This window comes from Varroa jacobsoni, unplaced genomic scaffold (genome assembly GCF_002532875.2).
Source record: "Varroa jacobsoni isolate VJ856 unplaced genomic scaffold, vjacob_1.0 scaffold_1383, whole genome shotgun sequence".
In the NCBI taxonomy this organism is placed as follows: Eukaryota; Metazoa; Arthropoda; class Arachnida; order Mesostigmata; family Varroidae; genus Varroa; species Varroa jacobsoni.
Genome location: NW_019214285.1, coordinates 319028 through 346712, shown reverse-complemented (window position 1 = coordinate 346712; position 27685 = coordinate 319028). Strand labels below are relative to the sequence as shown.

At 40.5% G+C, this 27685-nt stretch overlaps 1 protein-coding gene across 14 annotated transcripts in view; it reads left to right on the top strand.

The window, feature by feature from the left end:
* The window catches only part of LOC111269399 (LHFPL tetraspan subfamily member 6 protein), an 89123-nt gene extending 68895 nt beyond the window's left edge, over positions 1-20228 (top strand). For 8 of the 14 annotated variants that reach the window (XM_022848959.2, XM_022848967.2, XM_022848980.2 and 5 more), the window contains 6 exons: positions 3807-4042; positions 11762-11964; positions 17711-17831; positions 18287-18479; positions 18776-19039; positions 19282-20228. In XM_022848959.2, the coding sequence (XP_022704694.2) occupies positions 3807-4042; positions 11762-11964; positions 17711-17831; positions 18287-18386 (660 nt within the window). In that variant the 3' untranslated portion in view covers positions 18387-18479; positions 18776-19039; positions 19282-20228. Of the gene's footprint in view, positions 1-3806; positions 4043-10376; positions 10498-11121; positions 11213-11761; positions 11997-12561; positions 14796-17710; positions 17832-18286; positions 18480-18775; positions 19040-19281 lie in introns of those variants that run through there. The other 6 variants (XM_086972075.1, XM_022848960.2, XM_086972073.1 and 3 more) reach the window with 6 other exon arrangements.
* The last annotated feature ends 7457 nt before the right edge of the window (positions 20229-27685 follow it).

The following is a 27685-nucleotide window of genomic DNA, read 5'->3' as shown; positions in this document are numbered from 1 at the left end:
GCGAAGGATTTTTTTACACAAAGATGAGGACAATGATGCCGGCGAAAGGGTAAGACGCTGTACCTTCTGTCCCCACGACTGGACGCGTCGATATTAACCAAGCGGCATCATCGTGTGCGTGTTGCACAGCGGATTGCCACACAAACTATCGGCGAATAGATTCTATTCCATTCTCGCGCGACACGGTGGCGCTTTTTTGCAATGAACTGTCGTTAGCCCAGCAGAAGCAGAAGTGGCGAATGCTACGGTGGATAGTCAGCGCTTATTACTGTTAGACTATAACGTTGCTTTCAAATTGAAGTTTAATGGTCGTCGGCTTGCTGTAAATTGTTCTTGTCCTAGTGAGGTGAACGGGTGTAGTAACGCATCTGCCACTGTCTCCTAAAAAAGAAGGGAAGGGAAGGGGTAAAAAGTTGGACTTGTGCAGAATGGATTGCTAAGCGGAAGAGCGTTGCTGGCAGCTGAAATGAACAGAGAGGTCGGGCGGCATTCATAGTGGGCAGGGTTTCGATGTTCACGGTATGGAGTGTGGCAGACTCTGTCTGGGAAAGCGAACATTAAGTACACGCGCAAGGCGCGTCTAAATGGTGGATGTATTTGTCGTTTTCCACCTCGTTATTCTCGTTTCCGGTTCGTCGTAGTGGTGGGTCAAACGCCAAGACGCTTGGCTTCCTCCGCGTGTTTAAACAAAAGGGAAACGAGTAGGAGGAAGGACGCTTTTCTTAGTGCTGCTAACGTCTTCCATTTCCTTAAGCACGCATAACCCCCTTTTTTGAGCAGCCAATTACCAAAAATGAGAAAATAGGAAGAAGAGGAAAAAAAAAAGAGATAATGCGTAGCCATTGCGAACAAGTGTGATTGATGCGCCTAAGGGCGAATCGGCCAATAGTAACAACAAACCTTCTTCGTTTCCTTCCATTGTCCTTTCTTGATTCGAAAATGTGCATCATTCGGTGCAAATATATATGTACACATATATAAGAATGAAGGGTATTGGCATGGGCTTGAGAAGGGCTGTTGGAGCAAAGGAAACAAACGAAGAGCACGATGTAGCTGAGGCAGATGAAAAAAGAAGCTTCTCGCATATGATTTGCTAGCACTCCACTGAGAAGACTGTGATTTCACCAATGCTCTCCTAGAAGAGAAATAAATAGCTAGTTCCAGTCCGTCTTTCGCTTTCGCAGTGTCACTCAGGCTCACTAGGATCTCTGTTTCTCGGCCTGTTAGAAAACGTACTGCAAAAGTAGGAAGTGGCCGAGTGCGAGAAGGTGGTCGACGCAGAAAGCTTCAGTAGGAATGGCATGAGAGTAGAAAGGCTGACAACATTAACAGTTGGAGAATGGGAACCATTCGAATAATCTGAAAGCTCGCTGGAAGAGTGTGCCTGTGCGTCATAAGAGCAATCACCGGCGACGGAAATGGCCGCAGAGAAACAGGCACAGAATAAGGTTTGATCTTGGAGCCATTTGTCTGTTCCGTCTCCGACGATAATGGCAACGACGAGTAAGCAAATCGCAAGATTGCTTTGCAGTACGCCGGTGAAAAGAGGCTATTTTGAATGCTAATACATTGTGCTGAAAAAACTGTCTCTGCATATATACTGAATGCAGAATAGAGGACGAAAATGCGCATAAGGAGATAATTATATATACCCTGAAAAGAAACATAAATTATCATAGTAAATAAAAGATTTACCTTTTAGTCGTAATACTGGTTAGGCTGTTATTTATAATGGTACACGAAGCAAAAAGCTTATAACACAATACACTTCGAATCATTCGAAAACACTCCTGGATGCTCTAGAATCAGTGGCTCTTCTGGCAAAGTGCCAATATGGCAAATTGTTCCTCCTCAGCAAAATGCCATAGGTTTAACAAATTAATAAAATTCAGAATGTAACGTCGTGGTGTACTTTTATAAAAATGAAGAAAAAAAAAAAAGCGTTACTAAAAGTAGTTCTCCTTTCCTACCAATTTCGTAAGATAATTGACATCTTCTGCAGATCAAGATTGCGGTAATTACAATCGTGGTCTCAAAAGGTAAATTAATTATAGTTTATTGAAGGCTTAAGATACTTGCGGCCTTTTAAGCACACGCTACACTAATTAATTTAGTGATTGTATTGATTCTAATCAAGCCATAGAGAACGATTTGAATTTTTTGTTTTTTACCCAGGGCTAACTTTCTTACGTAGAACCTACAATGCACAATTGTTTTTTGTTATGCATCTCCGAATTTTTTAAGTTATTACCCTTTATAGGCGCTGAATGTAGAAAATAATTGTTATAATGATGTAACTTCAAAGACCATTGACTCCCAGATATACCAATATATAGTCGGTTACTTCTGCACCGGAGATTCGCCACATCTTTCACATAGTTGAGAGTATTTGTCTTGGAATACCCTATAAACGCAGCAGTACATAGAAAATACCGCACTGTAAAAACGTACAATACACGAAAATAGTACTCTTTAAAAATTATGAAGCAGACAACACGGTGACCGCATCACACCGCGAACTTGGCTTAAATTTTATAGATCGAATAAATATTCACTTTAGAAAAAATTAGATCAGATAAAGGATCAGCAACGGTTTATAGAGTCCCTATTTAGCGTACAGCTTATGGCTGTACTGTATTTGATAAGTCGAGGTAACTGTTTTATTGCTTACAAACTGAACGCTTTTATTCCATTGTAATTGAATATAGCCGTTATATATGAAAAAAAAAAAAAAAAAAAATTATAATACCTGCATTATACTTTGTACATATGCTACAGCTTTTATAAAATTCATTTCAGCAATGAATGCAACACTCGAGCATAAATTTACGTAAAACGTCGTGCAATGCTTTATATTGCTGTTTTATACTGTTTACAACTACTCGGCGCCTAGAAGTAGGTATTTTCATTTAGGTAATTTAATATAAGATAGGATTCAATATTTCTTCTAGCAACAGCAGGTTGAACCTGCAGATCCTACAGATATAGAGAGCTTGTTTGTTGTTGTTGTTGTTATCGGCGACCAGTAGTAGTAAGCACTATTCTGCATTATACTGCTTTGCCCGAGGCAACTGGGTAGGCGGCTATTTGCCATACAAAGGCCCCTTGACGACACTGATCATCATTATGTGTAGCACGGCCACCATTGAGACTGGCGCACAATGCGTTCATTGTCGACTTCTTGCGCTGATGAGAAGAGTGTATCGTTGCTATAGAACGAGTTCCCTATCGTGTTCTCTTTGAAAAGTGGGCATGAGGAACTTCATGAAGAATTCGAGATTCGAGCTGTGGTATGCCTGGTCGTCAGGGGCAATTGGTCTTTAGACGGTGCAGACAAAATCCAAAACGCCCGAGATATACGAAAACAGATGCATGCTCGTACCAGAGCTACTAGTTGAAATAAAGTTTAGATTAAATTACGGCTGGCTCGATCAATTATTTAGGGTAATTTTAAGCAAGCCAATCGCTTTTTGCACCTCGTCGATATCAGGGAGGGGGGAGTATATAGTTGTAATGCCAAATCATCTACATGGTAGATCATGTCTCTCTAAATATATAGGCGGAGAGCACGTAGTAAAACAATAGTAATCTGTTATGGTAATAAGTAAAAAAATAACAGATTTATTTATTATCTTCTCTTAGAACAATTATAGGTAGAAAATAAAGTTTCAAATGATTATTATTTGAGATTATCGCGAGGAAAGGAATGTTGTACAAATGAAAGGAACAGAGCGGCAAGAAATGCGTACACCTACCAACATCATTCGTAGGTCTTACCTATTATTACATTCCGTACAACTTTCCAGGCGACGCGCACGATGACGGTTCCCGGGACAAAAGCGGTATTGCCGGCCGCCACGATCAACTCGTCGCTTACGAATATTGGCGTGTTGTGGGCTATCCTGTCACTCAGTTCAGCCGTCCTTAGTGGCGTGGGTTTCTACTTGCCGTTCTGGATTCAAGGGGAAATTTTCAATCGAACGACAGTTTATTTTGGATCGTTTCGGCGGTGCAACTATCCCCGACTGCTCGAGAACGGAAGGTACGTTTTCTTCACGACTTTTTTCCTCGATCTTATTCAGCTACTGGACTAATTAATTGAACTCATTCTTCCATTCTTGGTTACGTCTATGGCCGTGATTTGCTGCGAAAACTCGAGCCATTATTTAGTAGGCGTATTATACAGAAGTGAGATAGCTAAAGAAACTGAAACATCTGCTTCTGTTCGATGAACATATATTATAGAAGTCAGAACAAAGCCTACTACCAGTAGATGTATCAGCTAGAGAAGTTATTATAGTGAAAACCACTCATGCTCTATGGCCTGGAAAAAGTAAAGCCGTTACTTGGTGTTTGACCAAACGTTAACCTCCATCGTAAGTCGCTTGTGAGGTGCAACTCTCATTTGAGCCCCTTATCTAATGCTGGTACAAGTGGCTACTACTCCGTTCCAGACTGCCAGCGTTACGGCGACGCCTATCGCGTTGCCTGTTTTACTTATTCTGGACAACTAGCTAAGGCCATAAGACGACTTAACCTTACGTCGGTCTCTTCGAGAGGCGACTGAACAGGCGGAAAAGTTTAGATTTTTGTGAATGTATATGTGAGTCTTTGCCGGGCAAGGGGGTCGGAGAAGTGCGCACGATGCTCATCGACACAAGGACACATTCAATAAACGCAAAGATATTAGAAAAATGACAGTGGAATAACCGCTTCATAGGTTCTTGATGACATGCTGTTGTTCCTTTGAAAAGCCTACATATATAGACCATTTTTCGTCCATTTGCTCAGCGTTAAGTCTAGAAGAAGAAAAGCCACCGTTCATTGCCATAATCACTGTAGGCAGTCGCGCGGATCTGTGTAGCCGTGTGTTCAATAAGACTGTTTCTTAGCATCAGCCCCCTTTGCGCTTTCTACAAAGCGATTCGTAATTTTGTATACCTATACAGCCCAAGTATACTTGGATGATACAACGTAAACGCCACAAACGGTGGGACGATTACCCAACAACTTTGCCCCTTTGTCCTTTCGAACAAAGAGAAGCGAAAAAGAAATGCGAGGCAAAAACGCGTTGGTTGAGCCAGCAACAATTTGTTGTTTCCTCTCTATTTTGTTGTTAGCTTGTTCAAGTCGTTGGCGTCATAGTTGTTGTGTATTATTCATATTATTTGTATTTCTGTCGCCGAGCCACTATTGAAAGAGGTGGGCCTTAGGACTGTTGTTCATTTTAGATCTTCCTGCTGCCTGCTGCTATCGCTATGATCGTAGACATTGTTTCTGTGGGCGGGGCAGATAGGCCTGATACTGTTATCGGTCAAATACACAAATTATAGGGCACTTTCAGTGGCTACTGGAAAAAGTCTACTAACGAGACAAAAGGCAAGCTGCGACTAACGACGGGAACGTGGACGACATGCTTACAATACTACTATACATATATTGCTGTTATGAGGATTCTGTGTTAGTTGCGTGAGTGTCGGTAGTTCTTTGTGTCTGTGTGAACACGACCGATCGTACGACGCCAGAAGAATACGAAAAGCGTAGACATTCGTCAGAACGTTTTATTTGTTGATTTAATATAGAAATATAGGTGTATACCTGGACGCCAGAAAATCACCTCCACGCTTTTTGCGAAGATGCGTTCAAAGCGATGTACAGCTAGGACGTAGTAATAACTTTAGATCTACATAAAGATTAAATCTTTAGTACGAAGAAAGATATTTGCTATACAACAACGCGCCCCACAGTATTACCCTAATTATTCCGGGAGCAAAATGCGGAACACAGGAACGCAAATCACTCTATATTATAAAATGAAAACACTAACCGTTGTCAAGTATAAGAGCACCACTGGTGAGCAAATACGGTACTCGTACGTCACTAAAAATACTTCTTCGCTTTTTGCGTAAGATTGAGGATCTGCAGCAGAAACAACCGAGGCGAGCCGCTTACAGTTACTGCTACTTTTCGCCCATTGTCTCCTTGACGATGTCCTGCTTATACTTGCAGTAACCTGGTATAGAAATTTAGGACTGGGTGCACGCGGTGTCGGATCATGATTAAACCTTCTAGGGTATCATGTGTCGTAAAAACCACATAGACTTAAGATGGACTACGATGAGAGTCGTCGACCATTACCACATATAGGTCCTACCATAGCCATCTATATTCACACACTTCTCATTTGAAATTAACGTATGTTCATCGTAGCAGCACAAACTTGCATCCTGAGCAGTTATGCAGTATGGCATCAATGAAAAGAAACTGAGCTTTCTAGATCGAGGGTATTGTTAGTGATAAGAGCGGACAAATAGCCAAATGTTGACAGCAAGCTAAGGATTCTCAATTACTTGTAGATAATTTCATTGGTGTAGATAGAGATCTTATTTTAATGTTATGATAAGGCTAAAAAGTGTCTAATTAGTGTAGTTAGTATTTTATAAGAAATATACGGTATTTGAGGGAATACAATATTCAGATGGCTTCAGTGATCCATACACTTTGCGAAAAGCTTCGAGCAACTAAATAGTAGCTACGATGTTGGGGGAACAAGAATGTTGGGCCTGCAGTACCCATGTCGTCGACGAAGACACAAATAGCATCAGCAGCGGGCACCTGATTACCTGCCGGAATATAAGGTCTGACGTATAGCAGGTCAAAGGCAAGTTCAAGAACACTGTTTTGGCTGACACCGTTCAGAAGGGGTTGGCCAAAGCAGTGTTCTTGCACTGCAGTGGTGATATGAAAGAACCCCTGGTACATTTACCACTAGAGAAGCACTGTTAGCCATTCTGTAAAGCCTACGCACGTAGGATAAAATGTTGGTTAGAACTTTGTGATCAAGATGATTAAGTACTTTTGCCACATCAAAATAGCTGCCCGATGCAACATTACCAATTATTCCGGGTTAGCTAATGTCTTCTGTCAGTTACTTACATTCAATATTTGGTGCGTAAACCAAACCGTGGGGTGGAGATGAGGTTATGTTCATCTAACAGGAACGGAAATCGGGGTTGAACACATTTTTTTAGAACACTATAGTGAAAGTACGGTATAGCGATGGCTTAGTAAAAGTCAGGAAGAGTTTTGGCTTCTCCACTTTTGTAAATTGGAATAACGTGACACACTCGAAGTGGAGTGAGAAGGAGCTGGTGGAAATTGAAGGGTCAAATACAAATGTGATAGGTGGATCACCTTAAACGAGGTGCCGCTGTGGAGAAAGCGTTATAGGCTGCTCTGAGGTTTTCACGTCGTTTGATTACGTGTGCTGCGAAGAAGATGGAAGTTAGGAAGAGCGGGGTAACGCAAAACTATAAGGCACCCTAGGCTCAGGAATAGGATTTGACTTTGCTAACTGCACTGAAGAAGTGGTTCACAATAGAGTAGGCTATCTCAATAGACGTAGAGAATTCAGTCTCCTAAACTTTAAACCTAGATGGTTAAGAGCGGCCAACAAATCAGCGAGGACCGAATGTCCTTGCAAAGGGCCTCTTGGCATTATTGAAGGCACATCACGCGGATGTGGGTGTGTTCCTTTTTTCTTTGCTAATGTGCCAACAGGAGCTAAGTACCTTGTAGTAGCGCTTCTTTAGCAGATATTCCGGTTCGCCAATAGTTTTTAGCTATTTTTTTTTTCGAGTTCGCCGCAGATGTCTTTATGTTTGTCTGGAAAGAAGTACAAGCGGCCAGCAAATGATGCTGATTAGTCGCGGGTTTATATGGGAATGCAAGTATCAATTGCTAGAAACGGTAGGGGTTGCGTCGTTTGAAATAGTTTAAAATTGCTTCGTAAAGATGTTGCAAAATTTATTGCAATCGTAGCCATTAAATGTTGTTTAGTTCAGCTTTCCCCTTTGTACTATATATATATATATATATATATATATATACTGGCTGCACCTCTCATTAGTCTCAGAATCTGTGGGAAATTTCTTTACACTCTTTTTAATAAAAACCCACTTTTTCCAGTTACATATACTTCATTATAAGTTTGCTCGTTAGACGTACGTTAGTTACGATAGATAGTGAAACTATGTCCTGCAATTTTCAATATTTTACGCACAATTCTCAATTCATTTTGAGGTTATAGGATACATTGTCAGCATCAAATCGACATTTCTCTGCACAGAAGGGCAGTGCGTCTTAACATTCCCCTAGAATATAGCATACTATATCTATATATAGCATATAAGTATAAAACAGTTCTCAGCTCATACGGTTAACGCTGCTAATAACGTATTTTTTTCAAGACGTAATCAGCTTACGTACAGTTTCACATTTCGCCCGTTTTTAGTTTATGCTATTCCACTGGTAGGATATTAAGAGAAAATGAGATTTAGATACTAATAATTCGTTTAAAGGTAAGTATTACTCTTTTCTACTATGTTTCGGGTTTCTTATTCAGGCCCAACGAGAAATTGGTAAAGATGACATAGAAGCACTCCAGGTATAGATTTTTGGTAAAGCATGTGCTGACTATAGTATGTCCTTCTGAAATTTAATAGTTACTAGCTCTAACCTGATAAACTAATTTTTACGTGACTAGCCTCGAATCAAGATAATCTATACTCTGTACATAGTCATCTATTTTCGCAAAATGTCGTTTAGTTGTTAACAAAGTAACGAGGTAATGTACCAGATACTGGAACAGCATTTTTGTTCATATGAGCTGTCACCTTCGTAGCATTTTGTTTCCTAGGAACACCTCCATCTTCGATACCGCCACTTTCGTCCATGGTATGAACGAAATGCTTTATCATCCGGACATTGTGGAACATAGGATACGTACAAGAACTTTCCCACGACTCTCCATAATTCATAATATATATTCCCGCAGTCTGTTTACGTCCAGGTTTGAACCTAGACGTTCCAGATAGTGTCAGGTCAATACGTTACCCGCAAAGCTATCACAAGAACTAGTATTATTAACCAAAGCTCACGACAAATGTCTAGAGCACTATTTTAATGACCTAGGGTACAAGCCAGTTTACTGAGCCGCAGGTTTATCTAGGGCTAATTGAGTCTAGTAAGACCTCGACGTTCTGCCGACGGCTATTCATATTGATATGAGCCCCATGAAACAAACTTAGAACTTAACTTAAATTAGAAAATTAGAATAAAAAATAGAAAAAAGAAAATAGAAATTAGAAGTAAAAAATAAACATATGGCACGTATTGCATCGGTAAGCCTTTGTCATATGAATGTACGGTGTTAGCCACGACAGAATAGAGATAGGCTAAACCCAACAAGAGTAAAGGCAGCAGAATCAACCACAAATACAGGCATAACGTATTCGTTCACGCTATCTCCTCTGCCAAACCACTCTATATCGATACGGTACGACGATGCAGACAAACTTCCTCCCCGGCCTTTATGAGCTCCTGTACGTGTATGCAGACGTGGGCGCGTTCACTTCTGCATGCGAATAGTACACACAAACACGTGTGTACGCGGTCTAAATACATGTTTCCACTCCAATTCGGTCAGAAAGACATGTATGCATTTTGGGGACGAGATGTGATAAATACTATGAAAATGTGCACGAGAATGATAACCTTTTATAGAACCATGTAAATGAGTGCCACCCACATACAACGACGGCAGTAGGATAACTGGGTCGGGCCATAGAAGAAAAATAATGTACGCGTTCATATAGACGTGTATATTTGCGTCTGTAGGGCGTACAACTGTGGGCGTCTCTAGCAACGACAGACTATGTTAGTAAGTGGCTCGATATATGGGTCATAATGGTACTCCAACTGCGAGGGGTACCGTCACCTATATTCTATGCGACAGGTGGCGGCTAACAGCACTTTCAATCGGCTTGCGTTCATATCCAGCCTCTCGTTCATTCCCGTTCGTTGGCAACAACGGATGCATTTGCACTCGCACCAAGAATGCCTATAAGCGTCTGTGTAGATCAGTCGATGTGTGAGCCCGCACTGCCCAAACGAGGTGTCGCCACGGTGTGCATCCGTTAAAACGGACGAAGAAATTGCGAACAAACGGCAGCTGCACTCAACGGCAACGTCGAAATGAATGCAACGAGAAAAAAGAAAGTGACGCCGACCGGGATTGGGATGATGACGTCGTAACCAAATGCGTATGCATGTGTATGTACGTTGTAAGACTTTGTCGACGATCAATGAACGAGTACACACAATGGCAGACACACTGTGTTGCGTACAGATGTGTGTACGCAGAGCTGCTGGTAGCAATGGCACCGGCAACAGCTTTGCAATTGTAGCTGGCGTCGGATTCGCCGTCTTGACGCCTTCCCTTCCATCCACCGTTTGTTTACCGTTCACTTGCAGACGATTTAGAAGACAAGCATTAATTGATTTTCTGTATATCGCCTTCACGACCGCCCGCCCGCCCGCCCTCACTACTCCACCGGCCGCAAGTGATGCTTGGTACAGAAAAGATAAATGCGATGAAAGGGTGTCGATTGAGGGCAGCGGATACTTTATTTCAGCTCAGTGTTCCATCGAAGGAAGGTACAGGGAGAAACGTATAGAAAAATTGTGAAACGGCTAGAAAAACGTTAATTAGAGTTTATCAATAGTCTCATCAAGACGACACAGATAAAGAACAGCCGTCGCTAGGCTGAAATTGATCCACATTTAGTTACGCTAAAAAAAAAAAGGTCATTATTGTTTACAATAATGTTTTTTTTTTCCTGTTTATCTTTGTTGTATCGGACGTGCCGTGAGTTTTATTTGATGTCTTCTATACAGTACACGGACCATGCTGATTGGGTGATCCACTGAGCTAAACACTATCAGCTCATTATCCTCGACGTTCGATGATCATAGGTAGCCCAAACGATATGGCCGAGGCAAATTGTTCCGAGATATCGCTCCTTAAACGTATTTGGGAATTTATCAGACATCTACCAACCATTCTATGGACTCAGTTAGAGTGACGTTGGATACGACAATCTTCTCTGAAAACCTTTTATAGAAGCACAACCTTCTGCGAAGTTGAGCGTACGAAATGAGGCAAAAACTACAAAAGGAAAGGATAGAGAGCGCTGTCACAGGGTTCTTAAAGACGCCAGCTTGTATAAGATACAACTAGAAATGGTCTGATGCCAAAAAAAGTAACTCCGACTATTGCAGTTTTCTGCGCACGGCCTTCATCAGCGTCCACCTACACCAAATGTCATCTTCGAAAGTGTCCAAGTGCGATACCGTTAAGCTACTTTGCTAGGCAAGTTTTTCTAAATTAAAATTAGTGTAACGGGTTAGACAAGAACTGTAAGAAAGTTTATAATGGTTTAAGCCATATGGGAACAAGCGATGACTAATTTATAAAGGCTAAGTATAAATATTCCATGTTTCGCTCCCGCACAATGAATCCGTTTAAGATAAAGTGAAAAATACGTGCGTCGCCGTTAACCCAACAAACTTGAATACATAGTTTTTAAAAATCCGGGTATGATCCATCCCTCTCTAGCTCACAACATCAAGTAGGCAGAACCAATTTTTATCCTATGCAAACACGCGTATAAGTGACGGAGTAGCTATTATAAAATGAGTTTAGCCGGACTATATATATATATATATATATATATATATAGTTATCATCATACATGTTATGTGTATATACGCACATAATTTGCGAAGGTTGGTTGTATCGAAAAAGTTAAAATTAATAGTAGTCATTTTCTAACGAAGCTCTTTTTTATGTCGCGTCGTTTGCACACCTGTTCCGTTCGAATATCTTCGGCTCATCCTCTGCTTCTGCCTCTGATCGTAGATTGGAAATCGTCTTAGAGTGCGGCAGATACGCATCGTTCAGCTCAATTCCATCGGCAGCTTGGCGTGCAGCTTCCGTCCTGATCGGGATCGCAGCGTCACTAGCGCTACTTGTGGCGTTCATCGCTTTGATCGGATGTTTCACGGCAGACGCTGTCAACTCATTTCTGGCGAAAACTCTTGGTTTCATCCAACTCGTTGCTGGTTAGTTGATAATACAGGTGCTTAATTACCCCGTAAGTTTACCTTTTTATCTATTCCCTCAAATACGAAGATTTTTATTAAAATACGAATCCATATATTTATTATAAATTGTTGATAATTTAAATTTCGAATAATAATCCTACTTCGATGCAGTGCGAGTGTACATATATCCCAATAAAAATAATGTTACTAAATAGTTAATTAATCTTTTCTGTTTCGTATTATTTTGTTGATCAATTAGATTTTTTGAGACAGAATCACAGCTTGAAATATACATTCTCCGAGTAGTCAACTTCATCGACTGCATTGAAGAGGGTACACCAAATTGAAGCTGCGCGCCATGTTCAAAGATCCATAAGTACAGTTACGCGTACTGCATTTACGTAAAAATCAAGGAGCAGAGGCAGCTTTCCTTAGAACTGAATAAATTATGTTATATATTTTTCTAAAATAGAGCAAAAATGGCGCGCGGTTGAGATGAATGGTTCGATGCCCTCGCCCTGTTTACAAAATTCCAGTACCATTTTTGTGTAGGCATTTGTGCAGATAAGGTAATGGAATCGTCTGATATGATAAGTGTCCTTTATGTTGCATAAGAAGGCCTGTCTACTACAGAGGGACGGCTGTACAAGCACGTGACAGGGATGAAGGTGAAATATGCACTTACTGAATCCTTAAGGTAAGAAGTAGCTCTGGAACGAGGCCGACGTTATGTTCCTGGATTCTTTGAAGACATTGCACGAAGCGACAACGACCTACACCTGCTACAGACTATGAGTAGAGCGCTAATGTAATTCTGCTGACTGCTTTGAACCGTTGAAAAATATTTATACATCGTATATACTATAATAATAAATGTATATTACACAATAATCGAGTGTGATATCACTCGGAGGAAGTGGCAGAGAAAGATGAAGTGTCTAGCTAATGCTGGAAGGCTTAATCAGGCTCACTTGGACTTTTTAACTGTATAATCTCTAGAGCCAGCGATAACTCTCTCAGTGATCAGCTGACAGGAATGACAGAACGGTTCTTGTCGTTGTTACTTTCAAATCTGATTTCGCACTAATGCCATTGCCAACAATCTCACATTGGCGCCATCTAGTGGCATAACTAATTAATGAAGCTTATTTGTCTGTTCAACATAGTAGTTAATGTTCCTAGGGCGCGAATTATTCTGAAATCGATTCGTATGGTTCCTTAGAGGGACATTTGTCCAGTCTCTTGTCCTTTTTATCTATCTAAGTCGGTAAATACGCAAGTATCACTCAGATCCGAATAACAACAACAACAACACCACCACGTTGACCTAGAGCGCTTTTGAAGGCGTTTCCGTTCTTTTGCGTGCGACGGCTGCTGTCACTGACAGAAAGAATTCGAGCTTCATTTGCCAGAAGGCGGATCATTGCCAAACCGGATTAGAGGATGTGCACTAAGTATGCCAAAAGCTACATGCTGCACGAAGTGCACGACTCGATACCTCTCATTCCTCCCCCTGACCACTTCAAGCTACATCGTTTATAGTCTGGCACCGGAAATGCGATGACAGTATCTATGAATTAAAATCAGCTGAAAAAATGTTTTGAATTCGTTTGACGTATATCGTTGTGAGGATGGTCTGCTATTGTTGCTCATAAGCACCACTTAGCTTGGATTCCATGCCAAAACACGAACGACAGACATTCCCTCATTTGAATAACAACGAAATCAATGTTATGCTAAACTTAGGTTTTTTTCTAACAATTGCACTTGTAATTTTCAGTTGTCCTATTGAACTAAAATGCATTGTTTGTACGGCAATCGGCTAACTTTTCGTATGTGCTAAGATACCATCGTCGTATATATATATATCTGTTCAACTTTTTCATCGGAAACCTTTTTTTTTTTTTTTCTATAACAAGAACAGAGTGGTGCAATTTATCTGTTCCGAACGAATGTCGCTCCTGTACACGTTATAATGATTATCCATTTTCACAGATACATTTATCTACAATTACTACCGGGGTATCAATGGCCGAAAACGACATATAAACATGTTTCTGTGAATAATTTACTTATCAGTGATCGACTTGATGCTTGCATGTGCTTGCTACAGGCTGATAATAATTTTGATGTTGATAACCGTAAAATAAACTTTTTGAAATGTTTGCTTACCCTCGCGTAAGGACTAAAGTCGGCAAGAAGTATCCGCTTGAAACTGCAGTGTTCTAACCCCCCGGTCTTGTAAAAATATTTTCTAGTTGAAACCATTCAACAAAATGTAAGGGATCTAGCGTATTCGTTTTACGTACAGGATATATCTCTAAAAAACTGTATCATGGACTCCCTGAATAACTCCAGCCCGGATAACTATACCGTATCCAGGTCACGGTTAACTTCGCAAAAGAAACATGCGTCACATTCTAAGCAGACCTTATTCAAAACTTTACACCGTATCCCTTCGGTCGTGTTTTGAGTCATATTCAAGATTGTTGTGTTTGAACCTGTTTTAGGCGTTAATAGAATCATCTACTGGAAACTTTGTCCTATCCAGCTGATAATTGCGATAACAATAATCCAAGATACTCTGATAATAGGTCGGGTAAACAAGTCGCATCTGCATGCTTGGAAGCTAATTAACATGCAAATAAAACTGTGCCAAATTGTACCAAGTTCAGTAGATATAGATGATTCATAACTAAGACGATGTATAAGTTTGATATTTAAGTAGGGCCGGCCGCAGCCAATAGATGGAGCACCTGTCGGTCGATATTGTACGAACAATTTTACTTGTTATTAACTAGCTAATTAATAAATAACAAAGCATCTCACGGTGTTTACTTAAAATCAAATTGGTGTTTTGATGTGTTTGTCAAACTTGCTCAGTGCAAAAATTTCCAGTAACTTTTTTCTCTGGCGTGTTTAGCTTTAACTCGTTCACAGCATTGCAACTTCATCCCATATGTAAATCAGCATATAATCTGCAGGGGAGCGTGCCATACAGAAATCTCGTACCGTAGAGGAGACTATAGAGATTTGAACTCCTGGCCATCACTGCAGGACCGCAGGCTCTAAATAAACTCAAATACCTCTCCAGTATATGCCGACAGAAAATGGCATACATTAAGAAATTCAACTTAGTAGTTTTTTCTCCGTTCAATCTCGCCTGCCACACTTATGTTGACCGTTTTTTTACTGCTTACATAGTATGTGCCTCACTCCCTCTGCCCTCGAACATGTCACATACTGTTGACCGAACCCAAAATCTTGTCGCCCGGATATTTTAAGCGATAAATGAGCGCGACCTCTCAAAGTGGTACTTCAGATACCTAAAGAAAGTTCAATGCAATAGGTTGCCAGTGATTTTCTCCCTACTTGAACTCAAAACGAGAACCGAGCTCCGATGACAAGCCTTTAATATGGCAGTCTACTGAATTGGATACGTATCAGCACTCGTAAATGGCGAGTCATTGCCGCCACTGCAGACGAGACACTTTCTGCACTAGCAGGTGTTTCTAGTGGTAATCGCATTAATCAAACAACTACATTTATTAATATAATTAATTACCACTAGTGAGAGAAAAATATGACCCTTATTCCTTCATAGTCTCGCCCCTGCCAGCGCCAGCGTTCGCTGTCAATGCCACGTTGTCCCAGATAACGAGCCAGACTTTACCATGCTACCCGTCATTCGTCTTGTTCCACTTAGCTTCTAACTACCTCTAAACAATAACAAACACCATGGCTGCTTCAGCATGTATCAAAAGGTTAGTTAACAAAGTAATATAAAACGGCTTTAGTGGGGTACAAGCACTCATACATAACCACCCATTAATATCAATGATGGCTGCTCCGTAGCTAGGCAACATTTCAACGTAGGTTGTTGGTTTATCTAACTTCAGCAATGTTCCGGAAAAGCCCGTTCGAGCTGATTTCTTTTTACTCTGCTGTAACTGAGATTCCAGTTTCTCGCTCGCTAGGCCCTAGACGAGTAGCAATGGCATGAGAAGTTTTTTTTTTGGGGCCAGCCGGAAATGCTGGGAGCGACCGAAAAATCCTGCTTCATGTAACATTGCTTCAAATACTGACCTTCCGCAGCGTCACTTATCCTATTTGGTGACATCTTTTTCTCCCTCTTTAGCTTTATGTCTGAATAAATAGCAGACCTTGTCCTTCTTCTACCGTTCCATGATCCCACTCCTGCGCAGCACACATACGCGAGCGCATGTACGTAGGAATGACGAACTTCCCCAGAGTCTCGTCGCTTTCGGAAGCGAGGAAGTCATCGTCGTGGCTAGCACAGCAATCGAGCCGACACTCTCCCACGTTCGCTGACTTACTTGCCTGCCCATTAGTGCTATTGATGTTGTAGCGTTTCGACTGGCAGAAACAGCAGCCCTAGCAAAATTCTGTGGCGATGGCGGCGGCAGGAACTGCAACGTATGCACGAATGCAGGCGTGCATGTGTGTGTAGTGCATTGAAGTGGTGAAGATCGATATGTCTACTATTGTAGCGCGGCAGCAAAAAGGCCTTTGTATGAGAGGTCCATTTAGCGAGTGTATAAGAGCAGGCCATGTAGAGGGACACGTGGCCTACAGCAAAGCCTGTAGCTTCGTATAGGGGCTCTGGACCCACGTATCCATGATTCGTGGCTATAGGCTTGTATTGTGCTATGGAAGGAACGGGACCCAGCTCAATTTAGGTTATATAGCGTTGGTTCCCGCGGCCACGGGCACAATGTTGCCCTTGCTGGTAAAAGCGGAGTCGGGAAACGATTGCCTTTCGTGCGTGTCCATACCTGTAGTGTAGGTGATGCTGTTGCTAGTGGAGGGCGGAATATTCAACCCGGAACCCCAGTAAGTTATGTCGTCTTGCATTCGTTTCTTCCTTGCTTTGCCATTTCCTGTTATGCCTTCAGTGCGCTTATATGAGAACTGCTGTGTTCATATGCTGGTCAGTACATGAGCTGGCCGACGCGGACACAGCCGTTGCTCCGCCCATAAGGGGCATTCGCGTTCAAAAAAAACAATATTAACGACAGAAGAAATAATGTTTAATTTGTTACCTTGGTATCACAATATGCCGCCGTGACGAACAGCGCTCCCCAAACGGAACGAAAAGGACAGAGAAGCCACAATGAATATGACGAAGCAGGCAACGAAATCAAATATGATTGTGGATAGCGCCAGAGCTGGAAGTTGTCCTTCAGTTACTTTCTCATTCGTCACTAACAGTGTCAAGCATTTTAAAAAGGTTAGGGGAACAGTGAGTCGGGAAGCGACGTGTAGCGGTGACTACCGTGATGTGTAGGACGACATGTTACTTTTGCGGTGCATTCTGAATCAACAAATACAAATCCATTTTATCTTAGGGTTATAGGAAAGATTTATATTACTATTTGGCTTTGTTTTTTAGTAATCAGCAATAAACAATAAGCTACTAAATATAACACATCGTGTAGTTATCATGCCTCACCGGCTACCCCGTATTTTTCATGAGAAAAGCCTTTAACCTAATAAATTAATTCTTGATGACATTGGTAAACACATCGGGTCAGCAGAGATTGCGCCACATATTTCGTAACTCAACGCACTGATTCTTTCCTTTTGACATGCATAGAAAGCTCCGCCAGAAATCGCGGACGTTTTTCAAAAAAAAATATACAACAGGGAAATTGAAAGGTAATACTGATGATTTTTTGAAACAGCTTGTCCTGTGTGGCATAAATAAACCTATCTCTATCTTCTTTGCCTTGTCTCGTTTGAGGCCTTTTCGTGGCAGCTGGACTAGGGCTTTACCCACTTGGATACGGGAATCCACAGGTGAAAGAGGCATGCGGTGACATATCTGAACCATTTCATCTCGGGCCAAAGTGCAAGTACTCATGGTAAGTGTCATCTATCCGTAATACATCATATACGATTAGACTATATATGTTATTTTTCAATTTGGTATTTCATCAAAAGCAATTTGAAGTGCAGGGTGCCACGTAGAGCTACTGCTGATGCCTGTCGGCCTTTTTGAATCCCAAGGCGTTCCTACAATTATAAAACGTTTACGTAAATTCGATTTGAAAAGTCACTGCAAAAGTTATTTGAGCTTCTAAGTACAATTGCTTCGGGTCCCGTTAACGGTACACATATGCTAAATTATTAGTATGAATAGAGTAGTTTAAATCGCAGTTTAACTTATGATTGACCAATAAAAATATCAAGCACCCGCGCCATTCGATATTTGAACCAAAGCTGTCAACGAAAACATGTTAGCAGATTAAAAAAGCGGATCATGATCTCGGATCAACGACTTTCAATATGGAGACATTCTCTGAACATCTATTTTCAGGTCATTATACATGTTATCGGTGGCCACGCTTTCACTTTGGCTGTGTAGTGCATTATCGTTGAAAGCATCACGAATGACTCCGCATTTCTACCGTATCTGACACAAGGCCCAGCTGGTCGAAGCTCTAAACCATCAAGCAGCTATTTCTCAAATCATACAGGGTACGGAAATAGCCGTACCATCAAACGCACAGGTAGCTAGGAACTACTTTAATAGCATATGTGAACTTTATATATAGACTGTTGCAAAATTCATCATCACCACCGTAAAGCATTGATGAGACGCATATACCGTCCGAGCGTGTTCAATAGCTGTCTCTAGCTTGCATGGATTAGTCTGATTCGAATGAATTTAGTAACGATAGAGCCTCTTTGAACGCATTTTCGTTCTATCACTATGTAGGGATCGCACTGTACCCAGTGTGTGGATAGATGTTGACTCAGCGTTGTCGGGCTTTAGTCATAATACCAATACGTACTCGGTTTTCAGGTCGTAACGCAGGAGTCGCTGGAGCAGGCTTTCGTTCAGTCTCAAGCAATTCTAACTGGCACCCCGAACGAAGCTGCTGGCTCCGTCGCTCCTGTAGCAACTCAGCATAATGCATGGAATAGCACTCATACGATCGGGGCTTCATCGAAATTGTTACTCTCTCGAACTACAACGGCAGCACATGGCGATGTCGAGCTTGCGTCAATGATGGCCTCTTCTCACCGTGCGACATCGGTTGGAAACAACTTATGACGAAAGCCCAAGGTAAAGATTGTTTCAGCTCAATGGAAGGCACGACGTTTGCACGTGTTTGAACATAGAACCGAAAAGACGCAAGCGTCGTCATATCATGATTCTATAGGAAAAATCATAATAGAGGAAGTCTAGCTTTAAATACTATTAACTTCAAATACAGACGCCTTGATCAGACGATTATTTACGTTAGGAACAAATTACAGTTATTTATCTGTAAAGCAATTTCAATTGTTTCCTCTTCATTCACTTAGCATATGTTCACGGTCCGGTTTGCCGACGAACCCGTTGTGGCCTGCGAATAAAGCGTCACTTCCATTCGTCGTTCCGCATAAAAGCAACTAATGGCTATAGAACAACGCGGATGCTGCAACGTTATTTGGACAAAAATGGTTCTCATCGTCACATTGTGGAAGCAAATTTTATCTGCTTGTCGCGTATATGAAAATTTACATATATATATATATATATGTTGGTGTCTTTTTTGGAGAGAAAAATATCGAATTGGACAACGTAACAGGCAGTATTTACAAGACAAGTATGGAATATTGCTACATGTCTAGGAGTTGAGGTACGCTGAATAAATTGTGAACATAACAAAATCTAAGACGGTGACTGGAACAAATGAAATAAAAAAAAAGACGTATTTTATGAGAATAGCAATTGAAGCAAGCCAAAAAACAGGAAGAAATAAGGCTTCTTTTAGAATATGTTTAGTGCCTTAGTGGTTGGTCCTAGGGAAGGGGAACTCCTTCTTTATTAACAACGTATATCTTGGGAACAACATTAAAGCACCAGAGCAAAAATAGTAAAAAAGGTGGCCGAAAAGGGTGTTAGGCAGAAGACGTCTGACGCCTTCGCAGGTCCTCTATTGCGGGACCGTCTAACTAGTCAGTTATACAGTATCGATAACGACAATATGTAAGATAAAAAAGGATTTATTTGCCGACAAATGGAACACTATGTACATTACTGCAATCAACAACACGTACGACATCCATGTAACACTACAGAGAAGGCCATTTTGAAAAGTTCACACGTTCGTACACAGTAGCAAGCACATTAATTCACACACATCGATTCATCAACTAGTTACATAGTCATCCAAAGCTAGCGCGGCTAACTTCTCTTCTGTACATGATGTAATGCAATATAATATTATTATGTAGAATAAATTCAGTCTTGTGATACCTACTTAGTCCGGGAATGTGTTGTTACTCGATTATTATATAACTTGTCGTTTTTGCTAGCAGTAAGCGACGTATTTCGTTCAAATCTACCGTCCACAGTAATACGCCTACAACCAAGGAGCTAAGTTCCAACACGAAACGAAATATATCTACGTTTGGCTTCGAACCTGGATTACCACATATCCTTCTGTTTAATAGACAAATACACTCCTTATTTCAGTACAAAATAAACTGGTGACCTACATCATTGCCAATTACAACGGTGATCGGTACTTATATACTTAAGGAGAAGAGGCCGGGTCGGCGCAAAAATGGTACGCCCGATAAGAATTAATTGTCTACATCATTATATCTACTGTAGCAATGAATATTGATTTGGGTTGTTACGTTTATATTCCTAGATAAACTTCGAACAGCAGTACCAGAATTTGCCAAGTCGTTCTGCCGTTTCCCATATTTTCCAGAGCCTTAGTGAATTCGGCCTTGCAACTGTTGCCACTATACCTCTGCTGACACGGTTACCGAAAGTACTAGACAATAGAGATAAACTCGTGGGAATATATTCGCTACGTTTTTTACGGCTAGCACGTTTCGCGCGAACAGGAGTAAACTTCCCGTCCTGGACAGCTGCCGACAAATGATATATTTGAACCATTTAACAATCGTGGCAATAGCCATAGCAGTAGTTGTATGTCTGCGTATATTGGACGCCTTCATCTCGGCCGTGGCAAGACAGCCAGATGGAAAAACAATTTGATACTCCTTGTCTTCAACAGCGTTATTTCGCCAAACCCTTGTTCACGGGCCTCGAGCAACAACAATGGAGACGATAGAACGGTCTACCGGATAGAGAACGTCGACGAAACTTGCTAAAAATAAAAATGAAAAAGACAACATTGGAAATCACGAGCACAATGTTTGAGTGCTTCTAAGAACGTTGCCCATAACGTTAGACTTCCTAAGGTTACGCTCCGCCTCGTTTCCTATCATTTATGGTTACCTTTGCGGTTCACTAAAGGTTGGGTGTATAGGTAGAAGAAAGAAAGATGTTTGCGCGATCTCAAAGACGGCTCTAATTAGTTCTGGAATTTTTGTGCGTAAAATGAACAACTCCATAGAGGAAAAAACATGTCTGACAAAAAATCGGGTTTATGTTAAAAAAGAAAACTTAGTTTACCCTATATAGCCTAGAGCTGCCGAAGTTTATGGTCATCACAGTCGACTACACATATACATATCGTCGTCTATAACTTTGTTTGCATCTTCTTGATCCAGCTTACTCCTAAGCACAAATTTCTACATAATGGGGAGACAACTTATTTCTAAATATCTACAAAAAAGCGCGGCTGTTCGACCTTATCCGAGAAACTGTACATGAAATTTCTATTAGAAAGATGATCGAATGCTGGAAAAATTATTTGTGGCATATAATGGTTTTCCAATTCTCGAAAAGCAAACGTTCCTGCATAATAAAATAATACTAAATATACAAGACACATGAACAAGCCCCCAACAATGGGCGAGTTAACTCAAAAGTGGTACGTTCAACTTCAGGATGTAGACTTTAAGCTTTAATGGTACCCACAACCCGACTAGCTTGAAGTGATTTTCGATGACGCCTAACGATTACGTAGAGAGCTGAGCAAATGGCAACTCGCAATATCCGTTAGTAGAGGCCGGAAAAATTCTTAGTTTATCACAAGAAGATGGTCGGATCCATACGTATGCCAAACAATACAGCAAGGTTTTGATGTTCGGAATAGGCCCAGCTATTGCCACTTCCCGTAGCGCATGTTGGCATATAGTCAACCTATCGATCGTTCTTCCTGCACGACCGCGACCACTTGTGCCCACATTAAACGAAGACGGTTCTTCATTGTCACCCCTCATTCCAAATAGAGTAGATCAAAGATTTGGCAAAATGTATTCGTTTTAAAAGGTTTTGAATGACGACCAAACGCCACCAAAGCCCAATGCCATGTGGCCGAGTGTCGTTTAGCAGCGTCAACTAACGTTCTAGCAAAATCTCTACTGCTGCTACTAGTTAGAAAAGCAAGAATTCTCATCTTAAGGACAATACCTTTTAAAAATTAATTATGCACGGCTATTTAGACAAATGGATTTCTTTGCCGATCACATATGGCATTCGTTAGGCTTCTGGAATTGTTCCAGCAGACCTCTTTTGTTTCCTGTTAGATCTATTTAAAAAGAAAATATTGGACTTGAAAGACAATCAAAAATATGCCATCTATTTGGCCAGTATTTAAAGAGTATGGATGGCTTTTTTTGGAGAGATGGCAACATCAATCTATAAGAACAGCAGGCAAACGCGACCAAAAACGATAAATGACATATCATTTTATAAGGACACCCTATGAAAAGTGAAACATATACTTATTATGAAAGGACCTGCGTTGTGAGTGCATTATACTAATAATATTAACAAAAAAAGTAATGTTAAAATAAGAGAGATTTTAAAAGGTATTGAAGCTTACCCCGGAGAAGACAATTACATGTTAGGGTACGATACGGCTTGAGACTGTGCAGCTTTCTAAAAAATGTTTGAGAAAATGCGAGACAAACGTTTTAATAGAAGCCATTGGCTTATGACGAGATTACTGCTAATTGAATAAATTGAGAATTTATTAAAATGAAAAAATACAGTAATTTGCCCGAACTCGTAACGCACGACAAACAAAAATGATTAGGGATAAGCAAATTTAGGACGAAAACACATAATTAAAATAGGACCCCAAGAGGTGGCAATAAATAATGCACATAGGACAAATAAAGCTGGACGATCAAATCGCTTTCTAAGAACGTTTTTACAGAAAAACATATTGCACGAACCATTCGGTCGCTTCCATGTTTATCTCAATAGTGGTCACAAATCCAGCCGCAGGACATTTAATGTAACATTACGGTGCTAATGTAACTGAATAAAGGTGCGTCACTTTGAAATTTTACATACGCATTTTCTGCATGGTGTTTTAGTCTCTGGTACCGTATAGGTAAGCTGCGGATTGAATCAGAGTTTAGAACATCAGCCGGCTATTTCGGTACGAACGCTGCAGACTTCTCTGAAAAACTGAAGCGTCGGACAGATTTTATAAATGTAAGTTAAGATGGTTTTATATGAAGACCATAGCTATTGGGCTTCTGCTGAAATAAATTAATATATCAGGTCATTGGTTAAATACTTAAAATAATATATCGTCTAGTAACGCTTCACTTTATCTTGTTCGGTTCCGGTGATCTTAAGTTAATCAGCGTCTTTTATTGAGTGCCTAAATGGGTAAAAAAATAATTTGCTCTGTTTATTTCGGCTTTTCCTTTTCTCCGTGTGCATTGTTTCGTTATTAATTTCTATCAAAAATTATTTTCTACTGGGAAAAAAAGTCAGTAAACTGGATTTCGTTATACTTTTGTCCCCCTGTATAGGTAAATATTTTTTCAGAATGTAAACTAACAACGTATTTGGTATTCTATTGTCGCTTTATTGTCTTATTGAAAAATTCGATAACCTTATTATAGCTCTTTTTCCTCGTTAGCCCCGTTTCCTTGTACTTCAGACGGTTAATTGTGAGGTATTGTTGGATCCGATGCATCGATTTTTGTATGGTGTCCGACGAAGCTTCAACGCTAAATACTTTTGTATAATTTATGTCTAGGCTAAAAAAAAAAAAACATTACAGCTTTGTATTAATTGCTATGGCGGTGCTACAGCCTCAGATTACTTCCGACAGTAGTAACGTAAATAATTGGCCTGAAAAACCCGAATTTTTTTCTCAATCTTCAAATCAGTAACTGTTTGTAAACCTTTTATTTTCACTATGAGTTTAAGTGCTAGCTGAATAGACAAAACTCAGCAACATATGATTATGACATTTGCGTTTCGAAAGGGCGAGCACGTACACTCCTGTTTCTTACTTCAAAAACGATTTTATAACCAACTGAGTGCGTACTATCGAAGTCATATCTGCTTAAGTGTTGCAATGCTAAGCATAAGCGCTTAAGGTAATACCGCATAAAATTCTTCCTTTGTTCAAAGCATCACCAGTCGCTGATCGAGTTCTCACTTTCCAGTCTATTTAATGGTCCTTTTGTTAAGAAACATATTGTTGTGTCCTAGTTGCCTTCTGTTCGCTGCGGCCCCTGAACACATAAGGGTACAGCGTTCACCTTTATTGGTTATACAAGTAATTTCGTGTGTTTATGATTCGTGGATCGTTGGTTTCGGTACAAGCGTTTGGTATATGCGTCATCTGTTTTAATGCAAGATTCTTTTGCTCGCAAAGGAGTTTTGTTAAGCCTTTATAGCTTAGATGGCTCTTTCCGCCAATTACGCGACCGTCATTATCTTCTACGCCCGAACCCGTAAAGCTTCATAAAAAATGCTGAGTCTTCATAGGTGCTTGATTTAGTTCTTATCTATCGCCGTAGCAGTTAACGTTGTTTCGTTTTCTACTGGTCTATGCACCTGCTGATCATAGTTATGTTACACCTGCTTGATGTTTCCACACAACGAGATAGAGTAAAACTTGGAATATTTAAAAAACGAACTAGAGGATCCAAAAAATACTCTGTGTTTAAAATAATAGAGAAATACTTCTTGCTTGCATTTAATCTAAGCTTCATTTTTGTTTTTTTTGTGCAGTGTAGGCTTAAACTTGAAAAAAATTTGCATAGGTAAAACATTTCAGTTTCGTATCTTACACCAAATTGAATTCAGCTTCAGGCGATGTTCTTTCTTACCCTGATTATGCCCATGATTTCCAGCTAATCACGGACCTAATATATATATATATAGATTATCAAGCTCCCGTAAAACAGTCTCGAACGCGCGAGTAGCTATAAGTAGTGGGTTGGTGGTACCGTTTCCCGTGTCACAATGGATGATTTTCTTAGGCTTAACTATTGTGAACTAACATTGCACACGAAGTCAACAGACCAAACCCTCTTGCGCATTTTCTCTTATTGTTCATCAGACGAATTTTTCTGACAGCATCTCATTCAACTAGAACTAGATTCATACTACCTATTTACCTCGACAAGAGCTTGTACCATATATATATATATACATACATTTTACTCACCTTTTTCAGTTGGTTCTCTTACAACATACAAATATACTTATAACAACGAAAGTCAAATAGCTAATCACCGTTAGGGTTGTAACATAGGGTATTGTTATATTGTTTAAAAAAAAAAATGATAATGCCATCCTTTTTAGCGAATATATTTGGAAAAACGGGATGAAAATTATGGGCCGTGACGATATAGGCCGGCCCACGTCCTTTACCACTACTCCTGTAAAGATTATCCACGAATTTGTATTGCCGCTCACCGAAATATTAAATAGTGATCATTAATACTACCCTGGAGAAGTGCTATTCGTTAACTTACCCTTTTAAAATCTCTTTACTTAGCAACGCGGCTCCAAGAGGCCTTCCAGATCCAGAAGGGGTTGAATAATAGATCCATCAATGCTAGTATCGCACCGGACCTTTTGTATTGACACAAAGAATGTACAAGTGCCCATGTTGACGGATTCAAAGCAGTCACGAATTTGGTGTCCAGATACCAATCCTTCAACTGCTTAAGCCACCGTCACGTATTGGATCCTTTATTACTACTAAATACGCTAGATGGGACTGTAACGCACCAATCAATTTTGTATGGGCCGAAAGTCATCGGAAACAGAACAGCAAAAGGTATGTTCAAAACAATAAAAGCCGCTTTTTAGAATTATAGTCGTATTTGAATACCAAAGCAAATGGCACGAATACGGTAAGCAATCATGTAACAGCGAGCTCAGCGGTTTGGTCCAATAGCCTACGTGTCAGGAAACGTCAAAATGCTCTAATGATCGTTAGCTGCAATATGCAAAGACAGCCAAACTTCCTGGTTGACACGGTACCAGAATTCATGCTGGGATAAATTCTCGCTTGGACATGACAATGATCTCGACCTCTGCAGGACAAGCTTTATAGGAGCACTCAAACTTAGACGCTTAACTAGCCAGTTACTCAGCAAGAGAGACAACGTAGACTGCCCACTGCCCACAAGGCCTGAACAGAAAGGGAGAAAATACCTCCCACTCAAATTCACATGATTCGTCTGATATCAAAATGCAATGATCAGCTGAATCGGACCCGAGTCGAGAGGATCGTCCTTTTTAGCCAGTGACCCGCAGCACGCGAGAACGGACATGATCCCAGCGTCGCGTGTTCGCAGAACAAGAAAGTTTCTATTGGAGGAACCCGGTAACTAGGTTCCCCAACAACATAAGTATGTAGAAACATGGCGTCCCGTCACCGGTAACGATTCTCTGTCGAATCCTGTCATCATGACTTTGCGTTGTCAGGTGTAGAATAGGTCACTGGAGGACAATAAACAGTTGTATTTCCTTGTTCACTCAGTCTATTGGGGTGCTTCCATAACGGTAGTTACATGATTGCAGTTCATCATCTAGACCCTTCGTAAGTCGTTTACCTACTGTTTTCTTTCAAAAATGCCGTTCGGCAGTCCTCATCGACTTCGAATGGCAAAAAAACGATGAGCACCTTTCAATTTCCAAAATTTCGCAATTTTCAGGCATGGAGTCCACACCATATATAGTGCAAGTCGCTTTGACAGATTTGTGGCCTCGACAAAAAACAAAACAGAAGAAATATGAAAAATATTTTTTGCTAAGGATATCCGTCCTCGAGGCTTAAACTCGCGATAAAAGTTCTATCTTCTACATATCGAAAGCATAATATGCTCATAGAGGAGACAGAGCATATTAGAATCGTCCATTTAAGTAAACAATATGATACATAACGTGTATGTTGAACGTAACGAAAAAATAAAAACATTTGGATAGGCACCGACGTTACTTTTGAACTAAGCTAATATATCGTTAGTGTAATCAACTAAAGTAGGAATCTTGCTAACAATTTGTATCTAAGCAAAAACCAATATTTCCACTATCTTTTTTCAGTTTTTTTTTATGTGCTAAACACGCTACTCCTGGCAGTCATGTTATATTCGGTATAACCTCCGCTTACCACGAACCAGGTACTAAGCGACATTGGTAAGTAGTCATTTGGAGAACTAATCGGAATCAAATTGTGGGCTGACAGCAAATTAAAGTCAGGCTAAGTGTTTGACATAAACCAAAATTTCAAAAGGGCTAAAAAGTCTAAAACGTAAAAAAGAGCATATAAGTGGAAAAAGCTAATGGGTGAAGCTTATCTGAATGATTCAACTGTCACTAGACCTTCGTATAAAAAACAACCGCTTGTCTCTGTACCAGAAATCCGAGCACGCAACGGCTTTTGTGTTATTTTCATGACTCTTCAAGTTCTTAAAATCCATTTGCATCTTTTCAAAAAACTACATAGAAACTAACAATGACGTAGGGCAAAGAATATGTTTTTAACCTCAGAACGGTTAGGCCTACACGAAGATATTTGAAAAGAGA